Source organism: Capra hircus, chromosome 10 (assembly GCF_001704415.2).
Source record: "Capra hircus breed San Clemente chromosome 10, ASM170441v1, whole genome shotgun sequence".
Lineage (NCBI taxonomy): Eukaryota > Metazoa > Chordata > Mammalia > Artiodactyla > Bovidae > Capra > Capra hircus.
In genome coordinates, this window is record NC_030817.1 from 26,768,353 (window position 1) to 26,786,757 (window position 18,405).

The 18,405-nt window shown below is 40.2% G+C and overlaps 1 protein-coding gene across 1 annotated transcript in view; it reads right to left on the reverse strand.

Moving 5' to 3' along the window:
* SYNE2 (spectrin repeat containing nuclear envelope protein 2) overlaps positions 1 to 18,405 on the reverse strand; it is a 323,992-nt gene that overhangs the window by 45,641 nt on the left and 259,946 nt on the right. Inside the window, 9 exon segments of the mRNA XM_018054080.1 lie at positions 164 to 289; positions 2,464 to 2,658; positions 6,823 to 7,057; positions 8,266 to 8,360; positions 10,619 to 10,763; positions 10,872 to 11,026; positions 12,925 to 13,053; positions 13,710 to 13,889; positions 15,170 to 15,374. Coding sequence (XP_017909569.1) covers positions 164 to 289; positions 2,464 to 2,658; positions 6,823 to 7,057; positions 8,266 to 8,360; positions 10,619 to 10,763; positions 10,872 to 11,026; positions 12,925 to 13,053; positions 13,710 to 13,889; positions 15,170 to 15,374 — 1,465 coding nt within the window.

The following is an 18,405-nucleotide window of genomic DNA, read 5'->3' on the forward strand; positions in this document are numbered from 1 at the left end:
TAGTTGTTTCAGCAACCAGCATGGTATATTACAGAGAAGGTAGAAAAAATATTTTCCAAGTGGACCTGAAAACTTGTTTCACACAGACAACGAAAGACAAACACTTCAACTTCTCAGAAAACAGCTGAGTGATTATCTTGAACACTACTTCAGAACTCAATACCTTAATCAGTTCTTTTTCTCTGTGGAGCTCCTCGTGAAGTTCTGGAAGAGGGTCTTTACTTTGTGCCTTTAAAGCGTGCAGCCTGTTTTTCAACTCCTTGATTTTCTTTTCACACTGGTCCCAGGTCTATTTGAAAACAGTGGTAAAATTGGTAAGTACTTTGCTGTTTAAGAATGAATTATAGGAAAAGGATAATTAACTTAATCCATGTAATTGCTCTATTAAATGTGTCTTTGTAAATCACGCAGACACCCAGGTCCTTGTCTTAGCCGACAAAGCAGCTGGGATGACAGGATGTTCTACGCCTCTCTGCAGGGTTATGTGTGGCTCATCTCAACCACTGGGTTGCTTTTTGCTTAGAAACACTTCTTCCTCCCTCCCCATATCTCTGATCTAGCTAACTTGTTTCTATTTTAATTTTGGAAAAGTTCACATTTCAAAGGCTACTGGAAAGATTACTTTTTAGCATTTCCAGTCTTGGCCATACACTCTGCTAACACTGAAAAGCAAAAACACTCAACCACTTTTCTTGTCTTTTCTAGTGCCGTCCCTCTGCTCTCTCTCCCTCTTCTAGACATAGCTTGGCTTTAGTGACCCTTTCACAGTCAAGTTTCATTCTATTTCTCACCACTGTTCTGATTGCCACCTCCTGCTTGGAGTGCTTTAATGCTTTTTCAATTTCACTATCTCACTGTAATTATAATAAGCTTAGGAGACAGGGCAAGTGTTAGTATCACATTTAAAATGGGAAAACTGAAACTCAGAGAAAACTGACTGGTCCAAGTACATACAGTTAGAAGTAGGATGAATTGACAGAGTAGTGTTGACATGCACACACTACCCCGTGGAAAATAGATAACTAGCAGGAAGCTTCTGTATAGCACAGGGCGCTCAGCACAGTGCTTGTGATGACCAAGTAGGGTGGGAGAGAAGCTCAAGAGGAAGGGGATATAGGCACACACACAGCAGATTCACATGGTTGACAGCAGAAACTAACACAACATTGTGAACAAATTATACTCCAATTAAAAAAAAAAAGTGAGTCTATCTAAGGCTACAGTTTCCCTTGTGGATGCCTTTCTTTCATACTAGATCTTTTCCTTAAACCTTACATTACTGAACAATAGCTGCCTGTATTTTTTTTTTTCAATTCTGCCTGTATTTTCAAGGGAGATTATAATTCATTAGGATAAATTTCTATTCCTGATATTACTAAAATCACTCTCCTGAAATTACTAAAAACAGACAAACACAGACTCAAACACTATTCTATTCCTCAGTCCAACTAACACTTAAATATCCTTAGGTTGGCCCAACTATATGCTAACTCTCACTTAAGGAGAAGCCACTTGATCTAGCAACATCAACCGTCTGGAACATACCCAAGAAGAAAGTGAAGGGAGAAACAACACTGTGAGTCCTTTTCACTTCCACCAAACCTTCACTTGCGTTTACAAACATGGCACGTGCTCAACAACGGTCTGGGAGTTAACTAATTTCATGCAGTTTGTACACCAAATAAAATTCAGATACTTTATTTATAGGAGAGATGTTCAGGCCCTAACTCAGCACATATTCTTTATTCAGAAAAATATCTCTGACAAGCTTGGTTATCTGGTTTTGATACACACACAACAGATTAGAGAAAAGAGAGGGCTATAAGGAGTAAGTATTCTCAGAGAAATAAAAAGTAAAAATAGACAGCTTAACATTAAATAGAAAGAAAGAAAAACCATAAAAACCACATAAGAACTCAAAAAGCACAACAACGCAGGAGTTAAGCTCAAAGCAGCTCAGAATTTTTAAGAACAACTTGGGATTTTTTAACATTAAAAAAAATGAAGGATTTTTCTAATAATCACTCAAAAGAAGACATTTTGGTTTTTAGAGGTATAATCATAAATTATCTGGGAAATTCAGTTACATGGAAAAGTGGATTCTTTGAAGGTAGCAGAAGGATGAAGCATCACTATATTTACTTTCATATACTAGATTCAAAGACAGACTACACGTGGAATGTTAGGTTACTGAACTTCCATGAACATGAGTTAGTTTCCTGTTTCATAAAGGTAAATATAAAATAGCACCTCAAGTATTAACATTAAGCTTTTCCATTAACATTATATATTACTATTTTAGGTAACTATCATTATTTGTGGATCAGCAGGACCCGACCTAAGGTCCCTTGGAAGACCTACAACATTGTGATTTCCTAAAATCATTGCCATCTTTGCAGAGCAAAGAAAAATTCTATGTACTACATTTAAATACCATGAAAGGAAAAGAAAATGTTGAGTTACCTCTGCAGTGCTCTGGAACCGTTTAATCATTTCTCCAAGTTGGAGTTTTGTGTCCTTCCAGTTGTCCTGAAGTTGACTGATTTTCTTGTTAACTGAGTCTTTAGTTTCCAGGTTAGCTGTGTTCAGTAACTTTTCCCCAGCTTCCAAGGTTAATGCATAGGTAGTATGCCACCTCTGGAAATGAATTTCTTTATTCTTTAAAAAAAAAAAAAAAAGTAATTTGCTTAAGCCTTTGATGTGATCAAAATATGACTCTTTGCATGTGTTTGTATTTCCTTCAGAGCCTCTCTTAAATGTTAAACTAGATATAAATTAAACAAATCTGGTTAGAATACACACACACACAAACACTCATTCACATCAAAGGCTGATATTTAATTGAGTAGACAGCAGACCACCAAATGATGTGTTCTTAAAATAATTTTCAAGCGTTGATAAAAGGTGTATAAAAATACACTTCACAGAATAAAAGTTCATAAGATAAAGGAATTCAAGAATATTAAGAAAATGACTGAAGTATTAGATCTGATACTAAGAGCAAATACCATCACCATTATGATATAGTCAGCTTATTCCTAATCCACATTAGTAGAATGTGTACATTATGCTAAACAATACATTACCATATGTAAAAAAGAAAGCAAGTGAGAATTTGCTATGTAACACAGGGAACTCAACCCAGCATTCTGTGACAAGCTAAAGAGATGCAATAGGGTGGAAGATGGGAGAGGGGTTCAAGAGGGAGAAGACATACGTATACCTGTGACTGATTCATGGTGACATGTGGCAGAGGCCAACACAATATTATAGAGAAATTGTCTTCCAATAATTGTATTTTGTTCTATACTTCTCAATATTGCACAATTATAATCTTTGATAATTACTAGTTACTCAAAATAAATAAAAAAATAATTTTTTTAAAAGGAGAGAACAAATAAAAAAGGTAAAATATAAAACTAGACACTTTAGCACTTAAACACTTATATACATCAGTGTTTGCCCTAAAGGGATAGCTTTTAAAAATTCTCTTTGGATATCATATAGATTTCCCTTTAAAAGGGACTAAAACCAAGTATTTATATTACAGAAATGAAGTAAAAACTTTACAACTGATTCATATTTCCAAAAGCATTTGGTTTCAGAAGAAAAAAATGGCTTTTATTTCTGTTGTAAATATGACTTCCTTTATTTTCAAATTTCTCAAGGGAGACATAATATAGGCATTTTTCAAAATGGAAGCTTTTATTTTTAAAAAATCAATCGAGCATTTATTTACAAAGATAGTTTCAGCAATACTTAGGATAGCCCACATGCAAAAAAGAGGAAATTTCCTGGTGGTCCAGTGGTTGGGACTCCAAGCTCTCACTGCCCAGGGCCTGAGTTCAACTCCTGGTTGGGAAACTAAGATCCCAGAAGCCATATGACCGAAAAATCAAAACATCAAAACAAACAAAGAAAAAACTCCATGAAAACCAAATAAAAAAAAACCCTGCAATTCAAGGAACACTGCCTCTCCACACTTGTCCTTCTAATATTCAGTATTGCTGACATAGCCACTGTTATAGACGTCTTTTAGCCATTTCAGATTGATCTCATCAAAAGACATGCTTCTCATCCAGTCTCCCCTGATTGGTCAGCAGCACAAATTTACCAAGATCCTCGACCTCCAAACCTAGAGTCACCTGGATTTAGATTTTTATTCACCTGCCATATCCAAACCATAAGCACATCCTGTAAGCTTCACCTACAAACAGCCTTGTGATCTTCATTGTGATCACCCTTGTCTTCTCCATCCTAACAACTAACCAAGACCACTGAAACAGCCTAGTGAGTTACAGCAGACTGCATTTTTCACAGAATGGCCACAGCAATATTACCAGCCCCATATGCTCTCCCCACATGCTCTCCTAGAACCTTGCCCCTCCCCATCAACTGGTGGTACCTCTACCCCCTCCTAGTGAACCCTAGTGGGCACATGCGATGGCCTTGATTAACAGAGGATGGCAGAAGTGGCTGATGTCCAAGGCAAGGTCTAAAAAGCTGGTGTAGCTTCTCCCTGGCTCTCCTTTCCGTGGGGCATGCACCTTTGAAGCCATGAGTTGGATGTAGGGAGTCCAGCTACTGGAAGCTACCACATGTAGAGTCTGCAGGGAATGAAGCCCAAGGAGCCCCAGCTGCTCCACATCCTAGCTGTCTGAGCTGAAGTTCAGTTCAGTTCAGTTGCTCAGTCGTGTCTGACTCTGCGACCCAATGAACTGTAGCAGGCCAGGCCTCCCTGTCCAACACCAACTCCCGGAGCCTGCCCAAACTCATGTCCATTGAGTCGGTGGTGCCTTCCAATCATCTAATCCTCTGTCGTCCCCTTCTCCTTCTGCCCTCAATCTTTCCCAGCATCAGAGTCTTTTCAAATAAGTCAGCTCTTTGCATCAGGTGGCCAAAGTATTGGAGTTTCAGCTTCAACATCAGTCCTTCCAGTGAACACAAAGGACTGATCTCCTTTAGGATGGACTGGTTGGATCTCCTTGCAGTCCAAGGGATTCTTCCAACACCAGAGCTGAAGTACTAGACATGAAAGTGAGGGAGCCTTCAGATGAGTCCAGCTTCAGCCGCCATCTGACTCAAACTGCCTGAGAGACTCCTGCCGAGAGCCACCTAACAGCCCTGACAACCTCCAGAACTATATGAGTGAATAAGAACTCTTCGCTGTCTTGCAGCAATAAATAGAGGTAATATGCTGGGATTCCTGCTTCTGTGACCCCACGCCCACCCCCAAACCATCCCCCTCAGAGAAGCCAGAAGACCTTTAAAAATACAAATCATATCATGTGGCCTCCTTTTCCAGTTTCAACAGCTTCCTATTACACCCAGACTGTTACGCAGCTGTCACACCTCTCTCCAAAATGCTCCTCCATGACTGCCTCTCAAGTCCATTTTCTATCATTGCTGCCTACTGGCTACACCCATCCTATGACCCTTCTTTCTTCCTCGTTTTTGCTAAGATTGTTGCCATCTTAGGGACTCAGGAAAGTTGCTTCCTCTGTCTGAACTGCTCCCCGCCTCCAACCCTCAACTCCTTGCACAGCTGGCTCCTTATCACTCAGGTTCCAGTTTAAATGTCACCTCCCCAGAGATTACCCAGTCTAAAGCAGCCACTTAGTCTCTCCATCATCGGCCCTATTTTAATGACCCACATATGCCATGTTGCAGTCTGATAGTTTATTTTTTAATTTGTCTGATCCCCCCTCCCCAATCAGACAAACTAGTATTTTCTAGTTTATTGATTTGTCTGATTGCCACATGAGAGCAGAGGTCTTCTATTAGTCCACACAACATAACCAGCATTTAGAACAGTGACCAGCACAGAACAGGTACTCAATTAATATTTGACACCTAGATAAACAAATGAGGCAAGCACAGGACTTCTGAAGAGTGCTGGTTTGTTTAACTGTCCCTCTAATGTGACGCATGGTTCGATGACTCAATGAAATATGCCCTGGGAATTGCCAACTAATTGTTCTAAGTCCTATGTTCCTCAAGCAACTTTTGTATTGGAAACGCTGTTGTCGAAATGAATTTGCCCTTCAAGAGTAAGCAAGAATCTGGGACTTCCCAGGTGGTCTGTGGCTGACTCTGCACTCCCAATACAGGGGGCCTGGGTTTGATCCCTGGTCAGGGAACTAGACCTCACCTATTGCAACTAAGAATTCGCAGGCTGCAACTAAAGATCCCAAGTACCACAACTAAGACCTGGTGTAGCAAAATAAATAACTATTTTTTATAGAAAGAGTAAGCAGGAGTCCTGTTGTAAACCACTACTGTGCTAATCATTTATATATTTGTTAGTGTCTTAAAGGTCTGTCAGGCTTCCCCAGTGGCTCAATGGTACAGAGTCCGCTTGCAATGCAGGAGATACAGGAGACGCAGGTTCAATCCCTGGGTCAGGAAGATCCCCTGGAGAAGGGAATGGCAACCCACTCCAGTATTCCCGCCTGGAGAATTCCATGGACAGAGGAGCCTGGTGGTCTACAGTCCATAGGGTTGCAAAGAGTCGGACACGACTGAAGCATAAGGCTGTAAAGGTATATCACCCCAAACTTCTGCACTCCCCCTACTCATCCCCAGTCCATCTCTGTGCCCACAGCCCAGGAGAGCCTCAGTATTTCTGGATGAATGGGTAAGATTGGGTTTCTGACCCCACAAGGCTGAGGACATGGCTGAGTAAGGTCCCCATGACCAACTGGCCTCCCCACTGCAGAGAGCACACTTGAACATCAGAGAAAACACAAAACCTGAAGCGAACAAACATCTTTCAAAAAAAGGCACCCTGTGGTTCCCACACTGCTGCTGGGCTCACACTACCTTTAGCTCATGGATCAGGCTTCTCGTTTGGTGGAGGCTATGGCAGTCCTGGCTCTTCACTGCAGACAGCAGGTGGCTGGTGTCGGCGAGGAAGCGGAGCAGGTCCCCCTCGGAGGTGGTGAAGGACCGCCACTGGCGCACCAGCTCATCGACGTCGCTCTTCCTCTGGTGAATGCCCTGGGCCGCACTCTGCCACTGCTCCTTGAGCCTCGTGAACTTCCAAACAAATTCTGGTCTTGGGGGAAATAGATGATTAGAGAATTCTGACATCTATGGGTAGAAAAAAATAACTATCAACGTGTAATAGGAACTCAGATTTGCCCTTTTTACCTAGAAAGACTACTGTAGATCTGAGCACCATCCAACTTAAACATGATGGGGAATGTGGGGCTGGAGGGGGCAATGTGTGGGATAGTGAAAGGTACTGAGCAGAAAAGAGCTGCACAGGGCCTGGTATTGTGCTGACACGCATGACCTCAAACAAGCTGTTTTGACACAGATTATACCAAGTGCTTTATGGAAAACTAAGCATGGCGTCAGTGGCAAACGGATGAATACGTAGGTCCCTTGTAATGTTATTGATTACTTGAAGGTTATACACTACATAATTGCAGCAATAAAGAACATGCTTTCTGGAACTACTCAAATATTTCTTTCCCAGATAAATAACACCCTTCATGTGAGAAATAGGGCCTTTTATTTATTATGGGAAAAATCATGCTAATCAGATCAAAAGTAGTTAATCATCTTGAAACTGGCTTGAATTTAGTACCTCAGAGGTAGGAAGAAATGGGTTTGTATTTCTTAGTTATGCCGAAAGAAGATTCAGAAGCATATGGGGAATGATGGGGAGGAAGCAAATGCCTATGGAGATGTATGGAGAAGTCATTTAGGAGGCCAGGCCCACTCTGGGCTGTTGTTGGCAGGGGCACCAGCTGTGTGAGCAGGTGCAGCTAGTGCCACCAGGCTGTCTGAGGGCTTCTGCTCAGCCCAACTGGAACTACCCAGAGACCCCATCCCATGTTCATGGCACAGAGAGAAGTCTCTTTTTTCACAACTGTGACATAGCCACCTGCTGAGAACAGTCCTTTGAAATTTATTTTTTAAATAGCAAAATATCATGAGGCTGAAGGTAGAAAGGAAAACATACTATAAAATGACGCTTTGGAATAAAAAAATTAGTTAACTGGACTTGGCAGAAACGTGTTTGCAAATCATCTGATCTGTTAAGCTCACCCCTCTACCACAGGGAAAAGGGGTCCTGATGTTTTTATGGCCATGAAGCAAGACTTTATCCTAATATATAGCCAGAAGACTGGCCCCATAGAGCTCTATCAATCACAAGGCCACAGGCATTGATGCTAAGATTTATGTGGTGGAAGGCCCACCCAGTCGCATTGCCTTCCACATTCTCACAGCCATCATGAATCCTGGAGAGCTTACCTCTTCTCTATTTCTACTGTGTCCAGGAGTTGTAAGCATTGGGTGACATAAGAATCGGCAATTGTCTGGTTTATAGAAACTTCAGCTTCTAACATCTGTACATGAATTAAAATGTAAAATATTAGTGAAAACTGTTTTCATGAATTTCCTAATAAAGTCTACGGAGGATATGTGAGATAATTTATTTTCAAATGATTTGAACCTAACTGCAAAACATGCTTAATCATCACACCTATAAATACAATCTTAGAAGCAAATAGGTCTAATAATAACTACATATAAGACCCATTTATTGGGCATCTTTGATTTGAGTTGTTGTTCAGTCATTCAGTTGTGTCCGATTCTCTGAAACCCCATGGACTGTAGGCTGCCAGGCCCCTCTGTCCATGGGATTCTCCAGACATGAATATTGGAGTAGGTTGCCATTTCCTTCGATTTGAGAGGCACTCAGTAAAACAAGCATTGTTTCACTTTTTCTTCAGCTTAGGACTCAAGTAAATACTATTAGATCCATTTGCAGAGGAAGAAACTAAACTGTTCAGGAACTAACTCAAAGTTTTCATTTTCAGATTTCATTTTCAGTGGATGACCTTACTGTAACAATGCAGACTTAAATCAGTTTAATCAAAAAGTTACAGTGAACTAATCATGCATAGTTTGGAAATGCAGGATCTGCCTATAGAAGGATTTTCAAACATACATCAGTGAAAGTATGGAGAAACTCCTCTGCAAAATTATTTATGTTAGAGTTATACCAGGTGCCTCAATACTTTATAGAACTACTCAGTGAAAACATGGAGAGAAGCTGAAGTACTTTAACATGCTCTTGGTGAAGTGGCACCATGTTCCCATTCTAAGAAACCAATGCTGGGCCAGAAGTTCCACCTACTGCAGAAAAATCTAGGAGTTTCAGTTCAGTTCAGTCGCTTAGTCGTGTCCGGCTCTTTGCGATCCCATGAACTGCAGCACATCAGGCCTCTCAGTCCATCACCAACTCCCGGAGTCCACCCAAACCCATGTCCATCGAGTAGGTGATGCTATCCAGCCATCTCATCCTCTGTCGTCCCCTTCTCCTCCTGCCCCCAATCCCTCCCAGCATCAGGGTCTTTTCAAATGAGTTAGCTCTTCGCATGAGGTGGCCAAAGTATTGGAGTTTCAGCTTCAGCATCATTTCTTCCTGAACACCCAGGACTGATCTCCTTTAGAATGGACTGGTTGGTTCTCCTTGCAGTCAAGGGACTCTCAAGAGTCTTCTCCAACACCACAGTTTAAAAGCATCAATTGTTTGGAGCTCAGCTTTCTTTATAGTCCAACTCTCACATCCATACATGACCATTGGAAAAACCATAGTCTTGACTAGACAGACCTTTGTTAGCAAAGTAATGTCTCTGCTTTTCAATATGCTATCTAGGTTGATCATAACTTTCCTTCCAAGGAGTAAGCATCTTTTAATTTCATGGCTGCAGTCATCATCTGCAGTGATTTTGGAGGCCCAAAAAATGAAGTCTGACACTGTTTCCACTGTTTCTCCATCTATTTGCCGTGAAGTGATGGGACCAGATGCCATGATCTTAGTTTTCTGAATGTTGAGCTTTAAGCCAACTTTTTCACTCTCCTCTTTCACTTTTATCAAGAGGCTCTTTAGTTCTTCTTCACTTTCTGCCATACGGGTGGTGTCATCTGCATATCTGAGGTGACTGATATTTCTCCCGGCAATTTTGATTCCAGCTTGTGTTTCCTCCAGCCCATGTTTCTCATGATGTACTCTGCATAGAAGTTAAATAAGCAGAGTGACAATATACAGCCTTGACGTACTCCTTTCCCTATTTGGAACCAGTCTGTTGTTCCATGTCCAGTTCTAATTGTTGCTTCCTGACCTGCATATAGATTTCTCAATAAGCATGTCAGGTGGTCCGGTATTCCCATCTCTTTCAGAATTTTCCACAGTCAAAGGCTTTGGCATAGTCAATAAAGCAGAAATAGATGTTTTTCTGGAACTCTCTGGCTTTTTTGATGATCTGGCGAATGTTGGCAATTTGATCTCTGGTTCCTCTGCCTTTTCTAAAACCAGCTTGAACATCTGGAAGTTCACAGTTCATGTATTGCTGAAGCCTGGCTAGGAGGAGTTCAGTCATTAATAAAACAGAGTAGCAAAACAATATTTGGAAATTTATGAAATGTGTGAGAGTTTTGCAAATGATCAACTGACAAATGACTTTGCTTAAAGACATACATTCTGTGTTTTGGGATTGAAGATTGACAGGTATTCTGCATATTTTCACTTAAATTTCTCATCCCCTAACTACTGCCCCAGGGAGAGGGGGACAGAGTGGCAGGGCATGGGTTTATTTACCTCATATGTCTTCTGCTGTTCTAGAAGAGCAGGAAGGCTGTCAGTCATGTTTGCCTTGAGTGTCTCTTCTATCTTCTCCAAAAGCTGGATCCACTTTTCACAGCAATCAAGAAACTTTTCATTCAATCCAATTTCTTGAAGCTCACTACAAAGGTTTAAAAACAGAACAGAGCCACATAACAATGACATTACTGTGCTCAACTGTCAATTTCACCATAACTGAAACAGAAGGCGGGAGCTGGGCTGTTCTGACCTGCAGCGTTCCAGTGCCGTCGCCGTGGCCCGGATCCACTGCCGGTTCACGTTTTGTAATGTCTTCATAGCTACGTCACTAAGTGGGAGCTTGAGGCTCACTTCATTCAAATGCTCAATACCAGGTGACTGGGCCGTCAGTGCCAGCACATGATTCTATGAAAAATAAATTAAATTCCAGATTTTTGGATGCCACTGAGATACCTGGATGGTGAAAAAGCCTCAGAAATCCTATAGGCCTTTCTTATCTCAAAGATGAGGGAAAGCTGGAGCTTAAATAGGTAAATGACTTGCCCAAAGTCACACAGCTAGTTAGTGTCAGAACTGGACCTGAACCTAGACCTGTCAATTCTGTGACTTCTCTAGAATAAGCTGCACACATGGCCAGAATCAACACAGCCCAGGAAACAGAGAGTGATCTCGGATTCCTGTCTTTGAAGAGGATGGAAATAAGCTTCCTTTGTTTTTAAAGGATCCACCCTGGACCTTCAAGCCCCATTTAGTCTGCCAACAACTTGACTTTCAACAGATCATGCAGTTTATTTACTAAGTAAATGAAAATTCAGTCCCTGAAATAACCCTAGCAAAGCATGGTATTTAAACATCCATATTATGTTGATATCACAGGAAAGCAAACTCACCAAAATTTTATTTTTAAAACAATATTCTAGGGACAGCATCTAGGTCAACACTGTATTCAGCAAACATCCTTCACAATATCCATGTTCTCACTATAGAACTCTGCTCTAAGAGTCTAGGTGAGGGTCAGCAAACTTTTTCTGTTAAGGGCTAGATCATAAATATTTTAGCCTTTTATAAGCCATATGATCTCTGTGGCAAACATTCAGCATGAAAACTCCCACAGACAGTACATAAACAGCAGAAGGCCATGGCTACATTAGAGACGCTTTATGTACAAAACCAGGTGGGGGCTGCATTCAGACCTTATGCCATAGTTTGCTGACTCTTAATTTAAGTTATGAATATTGGTCCTTAGGATCAAGATCCAGAATTCGTTAATTCTTCATTCATCTATGTTAACTATACTAAACTTACTAAGGTAATAAAGAAGGAAAAAATACCATTAATTTAATAGGGTATTTTACTTTTTGATCTACTAACCAAAAAAATTCAATTAATCACAACATCCAATTGCTAGATTATTCTAGTTCACTGAAACTAACTAGTAAAGACTTAAAGATTTAAAGGTCTACTGAAACTATTGAGGCATATTACTAAAATAAATTTCATGACCCAGCATTTCCATTCCTGGGTATATAGCCAAAAAAAAAAAAAAAAAACCCACCTCCAAAACACTAATTCAAAAAGATATGTGCAACCCAATGTTCATAGCAGCATTATTTACAATTGCCAAGATACAGAAGCAACCTAAGTGTCCATCAACAGATGAATGGATAAAAAAGATATGGTACATATATAATGGAATACTACTCAGCCATAAAAAAGAACACACATTTGCATTTGCAACAACATGGATGAATTTGAAGGGCATTATGCTAAGTGAAGTAAGTCAGAGAAAGATAAATACTGTATGATATCACTTATGCATGGAATCTAAAAAGCACAACAGACTAGTGAATATAACAAAAAAGAAGTAGACTCACAGATAAAGAGAACAAACCAGAGGTTACCAGTGGCAGGGCCAAGGGCAATACAGGAGCAGAGGCGGGGGAGGTATAACTATTGGGTTTAAGAGACTCTAGGATATATTGTACAACGTGGGGAATACAGCCAATATTTGTAAAAACTGTATATGGAAAGTAATCTTTAAAAATTATATTATAAATTTAAAAACTAAAAAGGGAAATAATTGAGAAATAAATTGTATATATTTAAAGTGTAAAAAAATAAAATAGATCTCTGTTGTCAAACTTTTCTAAACACTAGGGAAAATAGGACAAGAATGAATGACACATTAGTGACTGTTGTTCAAGGGTTAGGATGCACACAGATTCTTTAATGTGACAGTAAGTCGCTTATTTTTTATCCTATGGTGAGCCTGAGCCCCTAGAAGTAACAAACATTGGCAATACCAGGAATAAGTCAGGATTTCCTTCTTTTTCTTGCCGGTAGAGTTTATCCAAATTCTCTTCTTCATGTGTAATGAGACCTTTTAACGATTCCAACCGGTCCCCAAAATCCTTGAATTGTGATAGAACAAACTAGAACAAGAAAAGTTTTCATCAGAAACAATTTTCATGTGCATCTGCAACAGAAGCAAGCACAGCCTTGTGATAAAAGTTCACGTTGTTTCCAGCCCTAAGGAATTCGTCATCAGCTCATTATCTTGACTATCCAGAACATCTCTGATATTTACTTTGTGCCTTCGGTAAAGTACTAAGCCTTCACAGGGGTGAACAGACCACCTGCTTGACAGGGCCATATAGAAGAGTCCTGCTAGTTAAGTGTTTTCCCCTCTGTGTGATACTGGAGCTCCGTGGCCTTCTGTTCATCTTTTTGAGAGTTCGTGAACTAAAGGCTTTTCAAAAAGAGAATAAAATATACCACAAATGGCCATAATTAAAGCAGCCATTCTATGACTCAATTACCCCACCTGAAGATTCAAATACTGTGTGATCTGAACAGTATATAAACTATATCACTTTAACATGTTCAATAAAGAAGAAATGTGACTGAAGAATCACATGACTGCAGAATCGTGTCAAATGGTAGATATGTTTAGAGTGTCTTTATTCTGTTGTTTCCCTAATGTGCAGCCCACAAAGCACTGATAACTATCACTTCACAAGATACTAGGAACTGTGCGGAGTGTGCAAGTGTCCAAGACTATAACTTGAATGGAAAAAATAAGAAGAACCTCAAATTCATTTGTTTTCACAAGCAGCATCTTTTCCAGGTAGGAAGCTCTCTGGAGCGAGTGCATTTGACCAGACAGGAGCACGTGGGTGTTGGGCTCTGCAGGTTGTGGGAGTCGATCCAGGAGAGTGGAATTTTGGAGAAAGGCCTCTTTTGTCTTCTGTACCTCACACTGCAGCTCCTGGAGGAGAAGAATGATTGTAAAACATTCCTCTTCCTTTCCCAGAACAAATCCCCACCTCGTGCCACTCCATCAACATCTAGAAGAATTTCTGCCCTGAAATTGTGGGTATGGCTTTTTTTTTTTTTTTACTGTTTATTTTGTTTATTATTTGGCTGCACCAGGTCTCAGTTGTGGCATGTAGATCTTTAGTCACGGCATGTGGGATCCAGTTCCCTGAACAGGGATCGAACCTGAGACCCCTGCATTGGGAGTGCAGTCTTATATGGTGGACCACCAGGGAAGGCCCTACTGTTTATTTTAAAGAGCCAAAAAAGCTAACGCTTCTTTATGTGATGCATATCACTGGTGCTAGTTTGAAATTTGTCAGTTCAGAGATAAAAGTGACCATGGATAAATAAAGCTGGGACTTCTAGTTCACAGAAACTGGAGATGACTTTGGTAGAGTCTTATGAGTTCTATTTCTAATCATCGAACACTTTAGGGATGTGCTTTAAGGCATTTAAAGGATCAATCCAACTGTTTTCTCTGTCTGAGACTTTGTAACATAAATGGATTCATATGCAGGGAGTGTGGAATCTCACTGACCAAGCTAATTTTAGGACTGATTTTGGAAATATTGCATCTAAGTGAATTTCTGTTTTGTTTTGTTTTTTTTAAAACAACAGATTACGTAGAAGTTGATCAGAAATATGATTCATATCTGTTGAATTCTTGTCTCTAATTGATATTTCTTTATTTGACCTATAGTATCAAAAGATACAAAATGTATCTGGTCACCTAATCTAAAAGTATTTACTTTATAGCCATTCATTAACATAATAGAATAAAACCACAGAGAAAAGTATATAACTCTTTAAATATTAGTCTAAAAATCATTATTTCCACAGAAAAGCCTTATTAACATGGGGTGAATCTATGATTCTTTCTAAATCAAGAGATTCAATATCTACTTCTTAGATGCCCACATTCAGCTGATACACTTCTGCTTTAATTGGAGACTTTGTACGAGGCTTCTGCCTTAGAGAGTTACCTGCTAGAGTGAAAGAGGAAACTTGGAAGGAGGTGGTCAGGTGACCTTGACTCAGCTACCAGCTGCCTGACCCTCACCTGTGAGCCATTGCCTGGCTCTCCCAAGCCCACCCGTCCCCGCCTTGCCTGTGTCCTCCATGGGCTGCTCGCACACCTTTCCTGCCCCTCCCTCCCTGTGGTCTGGCTACTCCCTGGTCATGGCCCTGTCCATCAGGCTGTCTCGCCCTTGGTTTTCCCCATAGGCCTACCTTTGCATCCTGCAGGGCCGGGGGCAGGACCTCTGCCAGGTTGTTCCCAGATGTGTTGATGTTTGCAATCTGTTGGTACTTTCTCTCCTGCGGCTCCAGCCTTGCTGCAGCTTCCGCGTGAGCATTGTTACACGCCTGCCAGAGTTGTAGCAGGCTCTGGGCCCTCTGCAACTGGTCTGCGACGTCTTGGTTTACCTGAGTCCACCTGTCAGGGAAAAATAAGAAATAGGACCCCCATCCATCTCTTCCTTGGCAGCAAAAGCAAATGTATATTCTATCCGTTAAGCTAACAGCAGATGAATTAACAAGACACTGTTCAATGCCTTTTCAAAATGAATGCTATCATCAGTATATAAACAGAATTCCAACAGAATTTCAAGTTAGGATACATCATTGACTTTATAATTCTCAACAAAATCTGCAAAATTTGTGACTGGCAGGAAACATCTATTGTATTATGAACATCTTTTAGGCAAAGGTGAGGAAAAGTACCAAACGGTTCACCTGATGAAAATTTCTCCACATGGGAAGGGCTCCTGTTTCATAAAACAGGTCTTTAGATAGGCCTTATTTAAAATGTATTTATGTCAAATTTATTTTCTAATTACAAAAGTAATAGGTTCCTTATATAAAAGTAGAAATGAAAAAAATATACTTTTCTACTCAGCAAAGGGTACTTATTTTCTACTATGTTCTACATTTTCTAACATTTTACTGTTTTGTAGACATATGTTTTGTTATAGGACTAATTTCTTTGTGAATTGAGAGAAAAAAATGGCAGATATTACCTGGTACTTGATAATATTTTGTTCTTTAGAGGAATGTTAATTCCTGTATATTCTCTTACTACTTAGGCTGATTTGCAGCAGAAAGTTACTTACTTGGTGCAAACTGATCTTAATCATATGAGAAAATTGTTCCCAAGTGTACCCTTCAAAGAATGCTAGCACACTTTCTATGAGGGCAGGCAGCAGTGGAGTACTCAGGCCCCAGATTTACATAGTTGGTCTCCATGAGGACCAGGCTAAAAAATAAAATCACCTTTGGATTCCAGGTGAACATAACTAGAGCTGTTGATTAAACCTAGTTAGATATCTCACTTTTAGAGTAGATACCACCAAATTATGCTGCTGCTGCTAAGTCGCTGCAGTCGTGTCCGACTCTGTGCAACCCCATAGATGGCAGCCCACCAGGCTTCTCTGTCCCTGGGATTCTCCAGGCAAGAACACTGGAGTGGGGTGCCATTTCCTTCTCCAATGCATGCATGCATGCAAAGTTGCTTCAGTCATGTCAGATTCTGTGTGACCCTATGGACAGCAGCCCACCAGGCTCCTCTGTCCATGGGATTCTCTAGGCAAGAATACTGGAGTGGGTTGCTATTTCCTTCTCCAAATTATGAACAATGGTAAATAATAAAAGTATTCTTGCATCCATGAAAATTAGCTAATTTTGTGGGGCTGGCACATTCATTGGTTGTATGAAATTTTTTGGATCTCAGATGTACTGTCAAACTGTTAAAAAAAACTAAAAATCATAATAAGAAAAACATTTTCTGTAATACATTTTTCATTTTATTAAAATTGAAAAGTTAAAAAAAAGGTAGAAATAAAAAATTTGTTTGTAATCCATAATATGGACTGTAACATTTTGCTTTCCTTTCCTACTTAAAAAAATTTTGCCATGTTATTAATAAAAAAATAAGCCTAATTTTAAATGGATGTACATAATGGTCTATTTTTTAATTGCCAAATTCCAATTTAGTATGAACATTGAAGTAATTTTCAATTTTTCCTTCCAAATATAACACTCAGATACAACTTTATTCAAAGGTTTTTTTTTTTCTGTATTTAAAGATATTGGTTTTACACTAGATTTTTTAAAGAGAATTACTGGGTCAAAGAATATAAATATGTAAATATTTTTAAGGTTATAGGTATATGTTCAAGCTGCTTTCTGAAAACATTATAACATTTACATTCTCACCCGAAGCAAGTGAGAATGATTGTTTGGCAATATCAGTGACCCCACTAAATGGGTAGAAAAGGTGAAAAATGGCATAACTGCTTGATGTATGTCACAAATTTTCTCAAAACCATCTGTTTTAAAAATAAGATTTCATCCAATTATAAGTACAACATATGCTCATAACCCTCCACAAAACATGTATGTTTAAATCTATCCACTCCTATATTGAGATTATCTACCTATCTACCTAGCTTCCCTGGTGGCTGAGGTTAAAGCGTCTGCCCCCAGTGCAGGAGACCCGGGTTCGATCCCTGGGTGGGAAGATCCCCTGGAGAAGAAAATGGCAATCCACTCCAGTACTCTTGCCTAGAGAATCCCATGGACGGAGAAGCCTAGTAGGTTACAGTCCACAGGGTCGCAAAGAGTTGGACACGACTGAGTGACTTCACCTCCACCTATCTACCCACCTATCTATGCAGAGGAAGTAAAAAAAAAAAGATCACCTGATATCTCAGTAGTCTAGAGATAACTACTGTTGGCATTTCAGTGCCATTTTCCTCAGCCTTTTTTCAACATGACTGCTGATATATTCTTGTATTAACAATTGAATGAGTCTGTGCAGTGGTGACAACCCAACCCCTTTAATAGCAACCTGCACCACCACCAAATGTTTTGAGGGTGGTCCCAATACTGTATGTGAAATCAGATACGTGTCTGCGTTCCTCTACCCTCCTTTCTCCCCCTCCTTCCACTAAAGACTGGATCAAGAGCTCAGGACACCACTGCAGGTGCATAAATGTGGTGTCGCTTATTCAACACTTGTTCCAAGTTGGTTCATAGGAGAGGCTGAATGTGCATGGAGGAAGGACGGAGAAGATCACTGAGGGTGGCTTAATCTCATCAACACTGTCTAGTGCAAATTGGCTTTGAGCCAACTTTCATACCTCATACAGCAAAATCCTCATAAATTAAGCAGGGCCACCCTCCTTAGAGGGAGCTTTCAATCATAAGCAGGTCATCAACGAATCCCTCTGAATCTCACAAATATCTCCTGAGAGGTACTCTAACATCCACTTTCTTCCACCTTATAATGTTCCCGGTAAGACAGGTTGCCCTTCTGGCCACCCCTCAGTCCGTTTCTGCCTGCTTTTCTAGTGCCTGTGAGGATCACACTGGGCATTTAGCCTCTATCCACTGAAAGTGCTATACTTGGGCTGTACTTATTTCTAGACTGATTATACCAAACACTTGTACAAGGCAAGTACAATAGC